Source organism: Schistocerca nitens, unplaced genomic scaffold (assembly GCF_023898315.1).
Source record: "Schistocerca nitens isolate TAMUIC-IGC-003100 unplaced genomic scaffold, iqSchNite1.1 HiC_scaffold_375, whole genome shotgun sequence".
NCBI classification, from domain to species: Eukaryota; Metazoa; Arthropoda; class Insecta; order Orthoptera; family Acrididae; genus Schistocerca; species Schistocerca nitens.
In genome coordinates, this window is record NW_026045909.1 from 589,240 (window position 1) to 606,750 (window position 17,511).

The following is a 17,511-nucleotide window of genomic DNA, read 5'->3' on the forward strand; positions in this document are numbered from 1 at the left end:
CTGTGTACATCAAGTATGTCTGTAATTATTTAAGATGTGTGCTAGACACTGGTCATAGTTACTTTAATTACAGAGATATAGGTATTAACTTCACTTTTTGAAAGGGAGCTAGTTAAGTTCTGTTGCTAGTATGGTAGATCTCAAAGAGAACACATTGAATTGCAGCAGTCACAACAAAAAGACTGTTATACACTAAGCTTTCAGTCAAACTTTTCACCAGAAAAAGAAAAAACACTCACACAAACAAGCACTCCTCACACACACAACTGCTATCTCTGGACACTCTGACCAGAATGTAACTGAAATGTGTTGCTCTCCAAACTGATGCTCCCATTCAACATGTTTCAGTTGCATTCTGGTTGGACTGGCCAGAGATAGCGATTGTGTGTGTTTGTGTGTGTGTGTGTGTGTGTGTGTGTGTGTGTGTGTGTGTGTGGTTGTGTGAGGTGTACTTGCTTGTGTGCTTTTTCCTTTCCTGAGGAAGGCCTTTGGCCAAAAGCTTTGTGTATAACAGTCTTTTTGTTGTGACTGTTAGCATCTAACCTTTTCATCATAGTTGATATTCCACCTTGGACTTTGCTTGATCTTAAAGAGACAAATTCAGCACATTTCCCTCTTCAAAATCCAATTAGTGGAGGAGAAATAAATGGCTGGCCAGCCAACCTGTCCTTGTTAAGCACTACTCACATTAAATGCAGTTGCAGTCACGGCCTAGTGGCTGGAGACAATAGCTATGTGTGTGTGAGTTGTTTTTGTGTGAATGTAAGAAACTTCTACTTCTAAGGAAGGACTTAGTCCAAAAGCTTATATTTCTAGTATTCTTTATAAACTAAGGTGACGAAAGTCCTGGTATAGTGATATGTGCATATACAGATGGTGATCATATTGCACAGGCAAGGTATAAAAGGCATGGCATTGGTGGATCTATTGTTTGTACTCTGGTGATTCATGTAAGAAGGTTTTTGACAAAATTATGGCTGCACAACGGGAATTAACAGAGTTTGAATGCAGAATGGTAGTTGGAGCTGGAGGCATGGGGCATTCCATTTTGGAAATCATTTGGGAATTTAATATTCGAAGATCCACAGTGTCAAGAATATCAACTTCCAGGCATTACCTCTCACCATACACAACACAGTGGCTGATGGCCTTCACATAACGACTGAGAGGAGCAGTGTTTGCATAGAGATCTCAGTGCTAACAGACAAGCAACACTGCATGAAATGACCACAGAAATAAAAATGCAAAGTACAATGAACATATCCATTAGGGCAATGCAGTGAAATTTGGCATTCATGGGCTATGTCAGCAGACAGCTCATGTGAGTGCCTTTGCTAACAGCACGAAACTTCTTGCAGCAACTCTCCTGGGCTGGTGACCCCATAAGTTGGACTTTTTTTTAGTCACAAGTCTTCTGACTGGTTTTATGCAGCCTGCCACAAATTCATCTGCTGTGCCAACCTCTTCATCTCAAGTAGCATTTGCAACTTACATCCTCAATTATTTGCTGAATGTATTCCAATCTCTTTCTTCCTCTACAGTTTTTACCCTCTAAAGCTCCCTCCAGTACCATGGATGTTGTTCCTTGGTTTCTTAACAGATGTCCTATGACCCTGTTCTTTCTTCTTATCAGCATTTTCTACATGTTTGTTTCCTCTCCAATTCTGCGCGGAACCTCCTCATTCCTTACCTTATCAGTCCACCTAATTTTCAACCTTTGTCTGCAGTACCACATCTCAAATGCTTTGATTCTCTTTTATTCTGGTTTTCCCACAATCCATGTTTCACTACGATACAAAGCTGTGCTCCAAATGTACATTCTCAGAAGTTTCTTCCTCAAATTAAGGCCCAAGTTTGATACTTTATACTAGTAGACTTCTGTTGGCCAGGAATGGCCTTTTTGTCAGTACTAGTCTGCTTTTGATGTCCTCCTTGCTCTGTCCATCATTGGTTATTTTGCTGTGTAGGTAGCAGAATTCCTTAATTTTATCTTCTTCAAGACCATCAATCCTGCTACTTCTCATTACTTTCATTTTTCTTTGATTTACTCTCAGTCTATATTCTGTACTCATTAGAATATTCATTTCATTCAGCAGATCATGTAATTCTTCTTCACTGTCACTGGGGATAGCAGTATCATCAGCGAATCATATCACTGATATCCTTTCACTTTGAATTTTAATTCCACTCCTGAACCTTTCTTTTATTTCCATCATTGCTTCTTCAATGTATAGATTGAACAGTGGGGATGAAAGACTACATCCCTTTATTACATCCTTTTTAATCCAAGCTTCATTCTTGGTTTTCCACTCTTATATTCCCTCTTGGCTCTTGTACATGTTTTATGTTATCCATCTCTCCCTGTAGCTTACCCCTATTTTCCTTAGAATTTCAAATATGTAGCAACATTTGACACTGTTGAATTCTTTTTCCAGGCTGACAAGTCCTATGAACATATCTTGATTTTTCTTTATTCCATTATCAACAACGTCAGAATCGTCTCTCTGGTAGCTTTACCTTCCCTAAAACCAAACTGATCATCATCTAACACATCATCAGTTTCCTTTTCCATAATTCTGTATATTACTATTGTTAGCAGCTTGGATGCATGAGCTGTTAAGTTAATTGTGCACTAATTCTCACATTTGTCAGGTCTTGCAGTGTTCAGGATTGGGTGAATGATATTTTTCTGAGAGACAGATGGTATATCACCATACCAATGCATTCTACACATCAACATGAACAGTCATTTTATTGCCATTTTCCCCACTGATTTTAGAAATTCATATGGAATGTTATCTATCTTTTCTGCCTTATTTGATCTTAAGTCTTCCAAAGCTCTTTCAAATTCTCATTTTAATACTGTATCCCCTATCCCTTCTATATCAACTCCTGTTTCTTCTGCCACATCAGAAAAGTCTTCCCCCTCATAGGCGCCTTCAGTGTACTCTCTCCACCTATCTGCTCTCTCCTCTGCATTTAACACTGGAATTCCCATTGCACTCTTACTGTTACCACACTTGATTTTAATTTCAGCAAAGGTTGTTTGACTTTCCTATATGCTGAATCAGTTCTTCTGGCATTCATTTATTTTTAGATTTCTTCACGTTTTACATGAAGCTATTTTGTCTTGGCTTTTCCGCACTTCCTATTTATTTTATTCCTAAGCAGCTTATATTTCTGTATTCCTGAATTTCTCTGAACATTTTTGTACTTCCTTGATTCATCGATCAGCTGAAGTATTTCTTCTGTTACCCATGGTTTCTTTGCAGTTACTTTTTTGTACCTACATTTTTCGTTCCAACTTCTGTGAGTGCCCTTTTTAGAGACATTTATTCTTTTATATTCTGCCTGGATAGGCAGTGTGGGTATCTGCTCCTGTGAACTGCATCTGTAATATAGGCCGAGAGTGAAGGAAGTGAGTAGGAGCAGGAGAGGTGAAGCACTTCGGTACTGCATGTAACTTTAACACTTTTAATAGAGTCAAAAACAAAAGTGAATATCAAATGCATACATAACTTTGGCTAGGATGAGCATTTAGGTGTGAAGCCATAGTCCATGTCTAATCCTGTGAAGTTAGGATGACTGTTCTGTATAATCTCAAAACTAACAAATACTTGTTGCTGTCCAAACTTTAACTGAACATAACTAATACAAAGTCTCAATAGCAAGCTAGCCCACTCGGTAGTAGAAGCGATATTTCCAGGCCGTCTCGCTTGGTGAAAATGGGTCGAGCTCTACAGTATCAGCCAGAGGGCACTGTGGTCGGCGTAGTTAGTCTTCTCTCATAGTGCCAACTTATGAGAGCATGCACCTACGATGTGGCATTGTAACTATCTTTGACTGTAGTGTCTACTGAGCTATTTCTTATTGCAGTATCTATAGCCCTAAAGAACTTGAAGTGTATCTCATCTTTCCTTAGTACTTCCCTATCCCACTTGTCCATGCATTGACTCTTCCTTATTAGTGTCTTAAACTTGGCCTACTCTTCATCACTACATATTGTGATCTGAGTCTATATCTGTTCATGGGTGTGCCTTACAATCCAGTATTTGATTTTGGAATCTCTGTCTGACCATGATGTAATCTAACTGAAATCTTCCCATATCTCCTGATCTTTTCCAAGCATACCTCCTCCTTTTGTGATTATTGAACAGAGTATTCACTATTAGCAGCTGAAATTTATTACAGAACTCAATTAGACTTTCTCCTCTCTCATTCCTAGTACCAAGCCCATATTCTCCCCTAACCTGTTCTTCTGCTTCTTCCCCTACAAGCACATTCCAGTCCCCCATGACTATTAGATTTTCATCTAGCTTTACATACTGTATTATTTGTTCAATATCCTCATATACTTTCCCTATTCCTTCATCTTCAGCTTGCAACATTGGCATGTGCACCTTAACTATAAGTTATTGGTGCTGGTTTGCTGTTGATTCTGATGAGAACAGCTCTATCACTGAACTGCTCATTGCAACACGACCTTCCTATTCACAACGAATCCTACTCCCATTATACCATTTTCTGCTACTGTTGATATTACTCTACACGAATCTGACCAAAAATCAATGTCTTCTTTCTATTTCATTTCCCTGATCTCGCACTGTATCTAGAGTCAGCCTTTGCATTTCCCTTTTTAGATTTTCTAGCTTCGTAGCTTCTGATGTTCCACACCCCGGCTCATAGAATGTTTTCCTTTCATTGGTTATTTGATTTTTTTCTCATTGTCATCTCCCCCTTGGCAGTACCCTCCCAGACATCCAATGGATGCTAGTCTGAAATCTTTTTCCAGTGGAGAGATCATCATGGCAATTTCCAGCTTAGGCCATATTTACAGTGGATACGCATTATGTGCCTTTAATGCACTGGTTTCCATTGTCTTCTGCATTCTCATACCATTGATCATTGCTGATTCTTCTGCCCATAGGGGCAATTCCCCATTCTGAGGGCATGAGAGTGTCCTGAACCTCTGTCTGCTCCTCCTCCCTCTTTGGCAAGGCCATTGGCAGAATAAGGGTGATTTCTTAGGCTGGAAGTCTTTGGCCGACAATACTGATTATTATTCAAAATTTAAGCTGTGGCAATTTCGAAATTGCTGGGGGCCTGAGGACATTTTTATTACTAATCAAAGGTGCTACCCATAGATCACAGGTGTTGGAGCCTAGATGACTGGAAAACCATGGCTGGGTCAGTTAAGTCCTGATTTCAGTTGTTAAGTACTGATGGTAGTGTTCAAGTGTGGTGCAGACTCCATGAAGCTATGAACCCAGCTTGTCAACAAGGTACCGTGCGAGCTGATGGTGGCTATATAATTATGGTTGCTATACAATTGTGTGGGATGTGTTTACATGGAATGAACTGGGTCCTCTGGTCAAACTGGACTGATCATTGACTGGAAATGCTTATGTCTGGCTACTTGCAGATCATTTGCAGCCAAACAATGGTGGAATTTTTATGTATGACAATGGGCCATGTCAGCGGGTCATAATTGATTGCGACTGGTTTGAAGAACATTCTGGACAATTTGAGCAAATGGTTTGACCACCCAGATTGTGTGACATAAAGCCCATCAAACATTTATCGGACATAACTGAGAGGTCAGTTTGTGCACAAAATCCTGCACTGACAACTCTTTCACAATTATGGATGGCTGTGGAGGCAGCATGGCCCAATATTTCTGCAGATGTCTTCCAACAATGTGCTGAGTCCAGGCCACATCAAGTTATTGCACTAAACTGAGCAAACGAGGTCCAACACAATATTAGAAGGTATCTCATGTCTTTTTTCAAATTAGTGTATGTGTTTGTGTATATCAGGGGGAAAAATGCTGAAAAAAAAATATTCACTGCTCCTTCCTTACAGTATTAAGCTACTGGTTTTATCTAATACTTCAAACAAAACATGTCTGTAATTTAATGCAGACTACTATCAGCTGTGTATGCTCTGATAAAGTCAAGATATGTTTAATATACATATCAGAGTTGTGTGGGATCTAAATCCCAATCCTTTATTTTGGGTCTACAAGAAACAGTCTCAGAAGTTTTTTTTAAATATGTTATGCACCGGTAGTTTTACATACATATGCTGACATTATATTATTTAATTCTCTGCCACAACATGGGGCATTCCTCCTGGTGGCTGAAGATAATAGAGCCAGTTTCCAGCATCTGGTGGAACAAGACTTTTGTCAGTCAGGAGATGTTAGGTCTTTTTTCTCATACACTGTTGAACTGGTTTGTTGTTGGAAACTGATATGATGGCTTAAGGGTTTTCTCATGAATGCAAATGTCCTTCAGCATCTGTTGAAATAAACTTCTGAAAAATCTTGAGAGGAATCAGCACTTATCATAGAAGTGTGATTAGCGAGAGCAGGGAATGGCATGTGAGAACATTTGAATTCTGCTCCTGTGGCTGACTGGCTGAAATGCCTGATTGTTAAAAAATTTCATGGAGCTGCTAGGAGACTGCTGGTGCAGAGGTGGTGTTTTAAAGTGTTAAGATCTATGAAGTTGGATTTTAGTGATTCTTTGTGATCAACAGAGTTAATTTTCAAATATTGATGGACTACAAGTATTGAAAGTGTATTCTCGTGTGCGGGCATGAATACTATTCCATCATTTCTTGGTTTTCTAGGCAAGTTTTGGATTTTAATGAGCATACATGTGCTTGGTACAAAGAGGACTAATATGAGAGTATTGAGCCATTAGCTGGCCTGAGGTGGTATTAATAAGTGAAGGACTTGGTGAGTTTCAATTGAAGCCAACAAATTACATTTATTTTTGTGGAAACTTCAAGTGTGTGTGTTTCTTTACTTTTTATTTATTGACTTTGAGTTTCTGTCCTGTTTTGTCTTTGTAAGTTGCTGGAAATCAGGCTAGAGGTGATGTGTTGATTGTTTCCATTGTACATTTTCCAGTCTAGAAGTTGGATCTCAGAATATTGCTGAATGTAGTTAGATAGCGACAGGGCATTAATCTTTAGTATTGGAATAGAGACAAATTTAATGCTGTCTCATATGTCAAGGTGGGGCTGATGACTCTTCTTTAACCTATTTGCAGTAGTTTAGTAGTGCATATATTAACCATGGCCGGCCGGTGTGGCCAAGCGGTTAAAGGCGCTACAGTCTGGAACCGCGTGACCGCTATGGTCGCAGGTTAGATCCTGCCTCGGGCATGGATGTGTGTGATGTCCTTAGGTTAGTTAGGTTTAAGTAGTTCTAAGTTCTAGGGGACTGATGACCTTAGAAGTTAAGTCCCATAGTGCTGAGAGCCATTTGAACCATATTAACCGTGTCCACCAGTAAGAGTTTTCCAGTTTATCTTCAGAGAAATTTATTATGTAATTTGTCTCACATTCCAAAAGGATGTCTATTGTGACCAGAGCCACTAGTGAGACTTTGCCTGGCACCACAACCTCTTTAAGTAACAGATGTAAGGCATGTTTCAACTTCTTTTCAATGGCTCTGGAAGCTTTTAGATTTTTAGCAGGTTCTCTGTGAAATAAGTAAGTTTTCCTTTCAGTTCACCATTTATGATGAAATAGCAATGCTTTTATTAGTTTTACCTATTCAGTATCAACCTGTGTAATGATGAAGAACCATTCTAATTTGTTAAATAGATACTGGATGAGTACAGTAAAAGAAATTTCATTACACATAGAGGGTTACTAGGTATACTAATATCATAACAGTTTTAGGTACCTCAGAAAGAAAATAACAGTTAAGTTTCTGGAAGGGGAACAATCTTAATCCATTATGGGAGTGTAAGTGAGTGAAAGAACACACATTACATTTGTGTTTAATGCACTGGCGAAAGGACCTGAAGAACATTTCATGGTGAACAAAAGTTTGGGCTAAAAGGGGGAAAGTAAGACCACTCTAATGATTCAGCATTAGCAGAGACGCTGAGTCATAGATAGGCACAACAAAAAGACTGTCACAGATAAAGATTTCGGCCATTAAGACCTTAATCAACAATAGATGACAGATGTGCGCGCGTGCCCACACACACACATGCGTGCACCCACACACAAACACAACTCACCCATGACTACAGTCTCAGGCAACTGAAACCAGAGAGAGTGTGGTTTCGGTTGCCTGAGATTGCAGTTGAGTGTGTGAGTTGTGTTCACATGAGAGAGAAAGAGAGAGAGAGAGAGAGAGAGAGAGAGAGAGAGAGAGAGAGTGTGTGTGTGTGTGTGTGTGTGTGTGTGTGTGTGTGTGTCTGTTGTCCATTGTTAATGAAGGCCTTAATGGCTGAAAGCTTTATTTGTTACTTGTGACACTCTTTTTGTTGTGTCTGTCTGCGACTCAGCATCTCTACTATATGGTGAGTAGCAGCTTTCTTTTTCATAATGTTGTTACATTCTATCCTGGATTTTCCACTGTTTGATTCAGCATTAGATAATATTGTAAGGTTACGTCTAGATTTTGCAGCAAACATCTCCAGTCTCCGTGGAATTAGCCTTATGCCAGATTATTGAAATTAATTTTGGTTTACATGTAGTGTGATTAGAACCACTAAATTTACGTGTTACCATAACACTTTCAGAAAATTCATTGTGGGAGGGGGTAGAGTCACTTTTGAATACTTGAAAAGAGCTAAAAACGTGAAATTCAGTGCCTGTGACCAATCCAATTTATTGGTAAAACCTGTCTGGTGCTCAAAAGCTAATTAAAGTACCTATGCAGCCAAACAAGCATACCAGAACACTAGGGAATGAAGTTGATGAAGTGTCTTATGTTATTGTAATGTGTCCTGTTGTGTGACTTGATGTTTGTTTTGAGATACACGGTGATTCAATGCTGCTCATGATTTGCACTGAGACTCTGATGCTCTTGGAATTATTGTTGATGGGTTTGAGACACTATGTCCTGTCTCTTCTTGCCTAGTGCATGCACAAATTCAATTTGCTCACCTGCGGCGGGGACAGCGAAAAGCACCAAGGAAGGCTGCGCGGAAACGTCGGTTCATGAAGCAGTATGTGATGGGATGGCAGCAGCAGCTCACATATGCCACCAGCTGCACCAGTGAAATGCCTGTGCGGCCCACATAGGCATACACTGCATCCGGATTGAACAGATACCATGTGTTGAGTACATGCAGTGGTGTCCAGCACACGAAGAACTCTGCCACCACCACGAAGAGCATGCGGATCACCTGCACATTATGAAGTGATGGTCAGATCTCCATAGAGTATGTATTTGTAGGCTACAGGTAAAAAAAAAACTTTTGAAATGTGTCATGGCATCCATGTACAGTCAGCAGCCCTGTTGAACAACTTCAGTGACCTACATAGAACTTTGCCATTTGGTAATCTTGAACTAGAGGTATAATTAGCATCATACTTTTGGCATAAGAATGTTTTACAAAAATAATTGTTGTTTGGAAACTGAACAGAGTAAGTTTTAACATTTATCCCAATTAGGTCATACTCCGCTACACAAACAGGCCTTGTTCAGAAGGTATGTGTCAAGTCATCACCTGTCAGCCTTTGGTTAAAGGGGAATGGGGGAAATCTCCTACCTCAGCTGTAGGGAAAATAACATCTCCCTCGAGAATAATCCCCCATGAAAGAGAATGGCTCACATGTATTGTGCAGCAACTGCATGGAGCCAAAATGCAGGCTTAGCTATGTGCTTGGGTACAAGAAGCTAGACTACTCTGGGCAGCCATTCTCAGCTGCTATGAGGACTATGCAGTACCTGAAGTTGTTATGGAGACATGGATCCATGAACTCTGAAGCTTTTTGTGAACAGCAAACAGTTGTTGGTTATAAGCTACAATGTGTTGTTTTCCTTTTTAAAAGTAATATTTGTGATTTCCAATTACAGATATATTGGGAAATTCATGTGGGAGGACCTAATGTAGCAGTGGGGTTAAAAGGAGCCAAATGATTTATAGAAGTTTGTTTTTTTGGATGTTTATGAGACAATCAGTCTAATGAGTAAAAAGGCTGAAAGTGTGTTTGGTGTGGGAACATGTAGGGAGTGTGGGTGGTTAATACTTGTAGGCAGTCCACGAGTGAATAATGAGTGCAGGGTGTGGTGAGATAATATGAGGCAGTGAGTAAACATAATGAAGGAAGAGGCTGGGAATTCTACTTGGATCAGCAGAAAGCAGAGAGACACAGTCTGAATACTGCAAGATAAAGTGTCAAAGCAAGCACGTTGTAGTTAATTTGCAAGTGAGAGGATTGAATTCTGTTTGGTAGAATAGTGGAGAACATGTAACTTACTGTTACCGAGCCTATACTAAGAAGATCATAATGTTTTCATTATGATCTCTGACCACTGTGAGAGTGAATGTCAGACAGGTGGCATTCTGGGCATGTGACATGGTAAGGAAAGAATATAAGCAGAGCAGAAATGAATGGGGAATCATTCAAGTGATGATATGGCAAGCAAATAGTGAAAACTGCTGACATAAGCGTCTTTGACAAAAAAGCAGTTGTTATGACCTGGCACCTGAGAAAGAGTATATTGAAAGATGAATCTGGTTAGATGTTTGCCTTATACTGTAGTGAGCATCCATGGAAAGTGGTTGAAGGTTCATGAATCCAAGAGTAAGCAACAAGGTTTTGGACATTTGCCGCTCATCATCTGTATGATAGGATAGGCGGTGATCTGTGACAGATCTAAAGACAGAATGGTATAGGCACAAGTGTTTCAGAACATACCATTCAGCACACATTGCTGAACATGAGGCTTCACAGCACATAACTCTTTGTGTTCCCATGTTGACTCAATGACACCATCAATTATGATGCAGTGAGCAAGAGTAATAGAGACTGGAATGTTGATCAACAGAAACACGTTGTCCGGACAGAAGAATCACATCTCTTGTTATACCAGGTCAGTGGTCATGTTTGAATTGCCTTCATCAAGGAAAATGGCAGCTTGAAACATGCACTAAAAATATAAATGTCTTGTGACTAGAGCCTCCCAAACACCACTTCGGCGACTTGCGCATCAAGTTTCAACGACTTTTCTGAAACACACACTGCACCAGCAGCACAGCAGATAGGTACAGTGTTACTCCATGTGGGACATTCACTTTGGTTTCCATGGAATCTGTGGTGATAATCAAAGTCACCATGACAGTTGTGTACATGAGCATTATTGCGGTCAGTTGTTTGTGGAGAACGATAGTGAATTAACGGTAATGTCTTGGCCACCAAATTTGCCTGATGTAAACCCAATGGGACTCATTTTGGATGCTATTGGGCCCAAACTTGGCGATTGCTAGCCACCGACCCACAATTTAGGGGAGTGTGTGACCTGTGCATAGACATCTTTTGCCATATAAATCAGAAACCTAACAAATACTTGTCAATTCAATGCCGAGCAGAATCACTACTGTTTGCATTTCAAATGTGGACCTACATGCTACACCTCTCTTTTTATTTTTAAAAATCATATGAATATAACGATCTGAAGTATCAGTGTAGCTTCCAGGAGGGATTTAGAGTTTCTAAGAGTGTTAGTAAGAAGTAGCTAAGACTTCTGATCCAATGTGAGTGCATATATGCAGCTAGGAATTACAGAAGATTATAAGGAGTTTCACTTTTACTTTATGCTGGTGTATCCTTCTTAATTGTTAGTTTTTTCCTCTTTAAGTGTTTTCAGGTAGTTTATATTGCCGTTGTATTCCAGTGTGTGTTGTAACCCTTATGTGTGGTATATATAAGTGAATGTTAGAGATGTCTGTTCAATTTTGTGTAATGTTGCAATCTTTCCGCATTCATATCCCCACCATTCTCTGATCCTTCAAAGGATCTGGGTCTTTGAGAAACATGGAGTCTTACGGGCATGATGATACACAGTGTGGAAAATTACACTTGGCTGACAAGATGATAGATATGTTACAGTGATTAATTAATTTCACCTGGCCATACTTCGGGTTAGTGTTGGAGGCAACGGAATTTGAATGTCATTATTTAGGTGGGGATGATAAAGAAAGGCAGAATATGTAATGGATACAGATCGGTAGTATTGTAACTGGAACCATTTGTCGTGAAATCTAAATCTCTCTTACCATTCACCGTGAAACTGATATGACTTGTTCTCCCTTCCCCTTTTCAGTTCACATCCTGGGTATGCCCTTGGCCCAAGACACACGTTACAAACAAGCAAACTCAGCAAACAATAAAAACCAAATCATTGTGTACAGATCGGACATGCAGACTGTACCAATTGAAGTACCTCGGGGTAGCATCCTAGGACCTCTCTTATTTCTTATTTATATCAATGATATCAAGACCATGAAATGAGATCAATATCCTACCTGTCGACTTTGACCCGTGACATAAGGCTGTTGTGGTGTGTGACGTTATGACGGCGTGATGTAAGGCTGCTGTAGTGTGTGATGTCATGACGACGTGGAGTTTGGTTTGTGAGTGTGGCGTGTTTGTAGATGTTGTTGTGTTGCGGTTCGTTGTGCCCTCTGGTGGTGTGTTTATGGGTTTCATGTTGTGTGGTGTAATGGGTTCCGTTTGGTGTTACTCATTCTAGTGACATGTCATGTTTTGGCTGTGTTTCAAGCGGAATTTGTTTCAGTGAGTTAACGATTTAGTGGTTTTGTGTGAAAGTTATTGTAGTGCTGTTCGCTGTAGGTCATGTGTTAATTTGAGTAAATTAATTGGTTGCTGTTTTTGGTTACATATGGATATGAAGGATAAAATCAAGAGCATTCGCCTGAATGCAATGATGGGCGATACTTCGTTGGAGCTCATTACATTTTTGCAGCTTTTTGGTTTATTAGCAGAGGTTATCAAATGCTCTATTTGTGGGCATGAAATGAGATTGTCCAAAGTTCTGGCATCTCGGACCAGGGACGGTTATATGTGGTGTTGCTGTAAGGATGGCCTGTGGCGCTCGATACGTTCCTGGTTCGAGAAGTCTAGGTTGGGCATGCGCGAGATTGTATTGATGACATTTTTTTTTGTTATAGATCCTCACATAGTTTTGCGCGCATGAGACTGGCATGAGTGAGAAGAGTGTGCTTGACTGGTTTTTGTTTTGTCGTGAAGTATGTTCTAAGTTTATTAAGTACAGGGGTAAGTTGGGTGGGCCTGGGGTTGTTGTGGAGGTGGATGAGTCGCACTTTGGGAAAAGGAAGTATGGGAGGGGTAAGTCTGTGGTTGGTCTCTGGGTGTGGGGGGCTGTTGTACTGGGGGGTAGGTGTTCTGAATCTGTTTTCAGGGTTGTGGAGGGGTGGTCTAAGGTGGAATTAGTGGGATTAATTGAGGAGTATATAGAACCGGGTTCCACAGTAGTTTTAGATGCATTTTCTTCTTGTAGGGGGTTGGGTGAGAGGGAGTACAATCATTTAGTAGTTAACCATAGTTTAGAGTTAAAAAATTATGAGACGGGGGCTTGTACAAATACTATAGAGGGGATGTGGGGAGCCGTTAAGTCAGTTCTTGGGAGGGGGAAGAGGCTCTCTTCCAACCTTCAGTCTCATTTAGATGAGTACTGTAGTGGAAGAGCGTCCCTGAGGGCTATTGTTTTTTTTTAAAGGGCTATTAGTAAAATGTATAGGCCGAAACTGGTTAGTTAGGGTGAATTTGGGTGGGTGGGCCGCTGCTACTCGGGGGGGGGGGGTTAGTTGTTGTTAGTGTTTGTGAGGAGGGAGAGAGTGTGTTGGTTTGTGATTTAGTTGTGAAGGATCTATTTTGTTGCAGTTTTTGTTGAGTTATAGTGTGTGATTGAGATTTTTTTTATTTTTCCTTTGGTTTTTGTTTATGGGTGTTTTATTTTGGGGTGGGGGGGGGGGAGGTTGGGTTGGAGGGTGGGGTGTGGGTGGGTTGGGTCTTGCTTTTGGTTGTGTATTTTTTCGTTGGTTTGTGGTTGTGTGTGGGTGTGTGTGTGTGGCTGGGTGTGTGCCTGTGTATGAGACTGTGTGTGATTGTGATGGCCGACCTAGGTTGCAGTGCCGGAACTTTGTTCTGGTAAGTTTTTATTTTTCTTGTTGTTAGTGTATATGTTGTTTGTTGGGGTCGAGGGAAGTGTTCCATTATAATGTGTGGTTGTGGCTGTTGGTGTTCTGGTATCGGGAGTTGCTGTTGAGCTATATAGGTCAAGGGAAGTGTTCGATTCCAATTTATGGAATTGGGAGCTGCATTTTAGCTATACAGGTCAAGAGAAGTGGTAGATTATAATTCGTGGTTGTGGCTGTTTGTTGCCCGTTATTGGGAGTTGCTGTTGAGCTATATAGGCCAAGGGAAGTGTTTGATTCTGATTTGTGGTTGTGGATGTTCCGGTATTGGGAGTTGCTGTTGAGCTGTATAGGTCAAGGGAAGTGTTCGATTCCAATTTGTGGTTGTGGATGTTTGTTGGCCATTATAGGTAGTTGCTGTTGAGCTATATAGGTCAAGAGAAGTATTTGATTCTGATTTATGGTTGTGGCTGTTCAGGTATTGGGAGTTGCTGTTGAGCTATATAGGTCAGGGGAAGTGTTCGATTCCAATTTATGGAAGCGGGAGCTGCTTTTTAGCTATACAGGTCAAGGGAAGTGGTAGATTCTAATTCGTGGTTGTGGCTGTTTGTTGCCCGTTATTAGGATTTGCTGTTGAGCTATATAGGACAAGTGGTGTTCGATTCTGATTTGTGGTTGTGGCTGTTCCGGTATCGGAAGTGCTGTTGAGCTGTATAGGTCAAGGGAAGTGTTCGATTCCAATTTGTGTTTGTGGCTGTTTGTTGGCCATTATGGGGAGTTGCTGTTGAGCTATATAGGACAAGGGAAGTATTCGATTCTGATTTGTGGTTGTGGCTGTTCAGGTATTGGGAGTTGCTGTTGAGCTATATAGGTCAAGGGAAGTGTTCAATTCCAATTTGTGGGATCGGGAGCTGCTGTTGAGCTTTATAGGTCAAGGGAAGTGTTCGATTCCAATTTGTTGGATCGGGAGCTGCTGTTGACCTGTGTAGGTCAAGGGAAGTGTCCGATTACAATGAATATTGTGTTTAGTAGAATTTGGGGAGTTTTGTGTTGTCGGTTGTTTTCGTCATTTTGTGTGGTTTTGTATGGGGGTGTGTGTGTCTAAATTTGTTTAGTTTGTCTCCACCCAAAAACCCCTGATTTGCCGTGCTTGTTCTGTTAGTGTCATTAGGTTTTTTGTGGAACGTGTGTGTGTGTCAGTTTTTCGATGCATTTTCGTGTTTATCAAGTTTCTGTAATGATGTCATACCCGCCATATTGGATTCATGGTTTATGGTCATTTCCGCCATATTTGTGACATCATGGGGCAAAAGAGCTGGGTGGAATCGAACGCTTCTGTATTTCCATGGTACAGACATAGCTTTGTTTGCTGATGACACAAATATTGTTGTAACAAACATAAATAGGGTATTGCCAACATGTGCAACCAGAGTTTCGGAATACATACAAAACTGATTTGAACTGAACAGGCTAACCTTAAATACTTCAAAAACTAATTATATGCATTACAAGAAAACAAAGTCTCATCATGACGTGAATCTCAAAATTCAAAATAAACAAATTGAAAGGGTAGCTGCCACAAAATTCGTAGGTGTGCAAATTGATGAAACTTTAGACTGGAAAGCCCACATTCTCAACCTCACCAACAAGTTAAGCTCTGCTTGCTTTGCGTTACACATAATCAGTACCATGTGTAGTAGAGAGTGTAGCAGAACTGTCTACTTTGCTTACATCCATTCTGCTATCACCTATGGTCTAACTCTCTGGGCTCATAATGAGGCAAACATGAAAACCACCTTCACATTACAGAAACGAGCAGTTAGAATAATTTCAAACAGTTATTTCAACACCTAAATATTCTACCGTTATCATGCTTCTATATAAAAAAAGTGTTGTTAATATAAAAATGCAGATTGATAATTATAAAACCAACTCAGATCTTCATTCCTACAATACAAGAATGTGCAATGACATCCACATAAAAAGAGTAAACAAGGCTTTAACAGAAAAACAAACCAACATTCAGTGCACTATTTTGTACAACAAACTTCCAACTCAGATAAAAGAAATAAAAACACTGTCTGCATTCAAGGAAGCAATATTTAGAGTCTTAATGACCAACTGCTATTATAGTATAAATGAATATCTCCAGTAACCTTGTAACAAGTAACTACATTCATTTACTATATGCAAATAGTACCTTAAATCAAATGCTTACCACAGCCTCAATGTTAATTTTTCTATACAAAAGTGTTAAATCAATTATTTACTTGTAATGTATTTCATGTAAAAGATCCTTCTCATTATTACAGTAGTCAATGTTGCATTGCCCAAAAATTGTGATGGGTATAATGAACAATTATATTATGTAGGAAACTGTACACCCTCATCTTATTTTTGTTATACTATGTTCTTTGACGAAATCCATACAATGTACATTGTTGCTGGATAAATAAACTACTACTAGGACTGTAATCTTCATCTCTGTTGTTGAAGATGTCATCCAGCTGCCTTCCCATAAGTTGTTTGAACACTTTATACACTGGGAGAAACACAAGTTCCACACAGATAAACAGGCTATTATATCAAATATGCTACATAATGAAATGCATTAATCAGAAAAAAATAATAGTAAATTATGGAGAATGTTTAACATTAGAAATATGCAAAAATGCAAACAAACAAACAAAAAAATAAATGCAATACAACCTACAAAAATGAAAATGACAGATGTTCAATATCATTTTTTCATAAAATGTGTTCTTGGTACTCTGCTGCATGTTCCTAGTCTTGTTCCAAGTATCATATCACGGAGAAAATATTTTAAACATTTGTTACTTAATGGTGCATGGTCTTCGTGCCAAGCTGTGCGTTTCTCTGGAGTTCCCAGTACCATGCATCAAAGTCTCCTTCATTTAGCTGAAGCAAAGTTCGTGTGGTAAGTAGAGTGCATACGAGATTTTGATTGCATGAATAAAATTTATTTGTAATTGGGTTTTAAAAATAGTAAAAGGAAGTCACAAAATTGAACAGACAAATCAATGTATGTCTGGAAAATGAAAGATAATGAAGGTCTTTGTTCCACGAGATTTACACAAGACTGTTTAGCCAGCTATAGTTATGAACCAATTCCATGTAATTCCAATGCATACAACTGACTTCTTTGATTTTAAAGATGAAGTTGAAATGTTGCCATCAATATAGAAATGTTACGTTCCAAACGTATTGTGATTGATGTGTCTCGTACTTGTCTATTTCAAATACCTATTAAAAATTCTTACTCCGAAATGGAAGATTCAAAAAATGTCAATGTGTGCAAAAGATGAAAGATCGTAGCTGATGTACGCCATGGGGTACATCAACTGAAAGACCAGCCATGTTTATCAGTTGCATAACAAAAGGAACAATTGATGAAGTTTCCATTTCTTCTTCAACAGCACAGTGAGTTCTACAATAACATTTACAACATGTGATTCCAAGAATGGAGTTGTGTAAGAAACAGAAGTCAATACTGATACTTTTTTCTTGAATTTAATGTTGTTATTGTCCAGCAAAAAATTTAAAAGATATAAGA

At 39.5% G+C, this 17,511-nt stretch overlaps 1 protein-coding gene across 1 annotated transcript in view; it reads right to left on the reverse strand.

Annotated features, from left to right (window-relative positions):
• Positions 1–8,912: 8,912 nt before the first annotated feature.
• The window catches only part of LOC126229569 (cholecystokinin receptor type A-like), a 148,769-nt gene continuing 140,170 nt past the window's right edge, over positions 8,913–17,511 (reverse strand). Inside the window, exon 4 of the mRNA XM_049942337.1 lies at positions 8,913–9,158. Within this exon, the coding sequence (XP_049798294.1) occupies positions 8,913–9,158 (246 nt within the window). The remainder of the gene's footprint in view (positions 9,159–17,511) is intronic.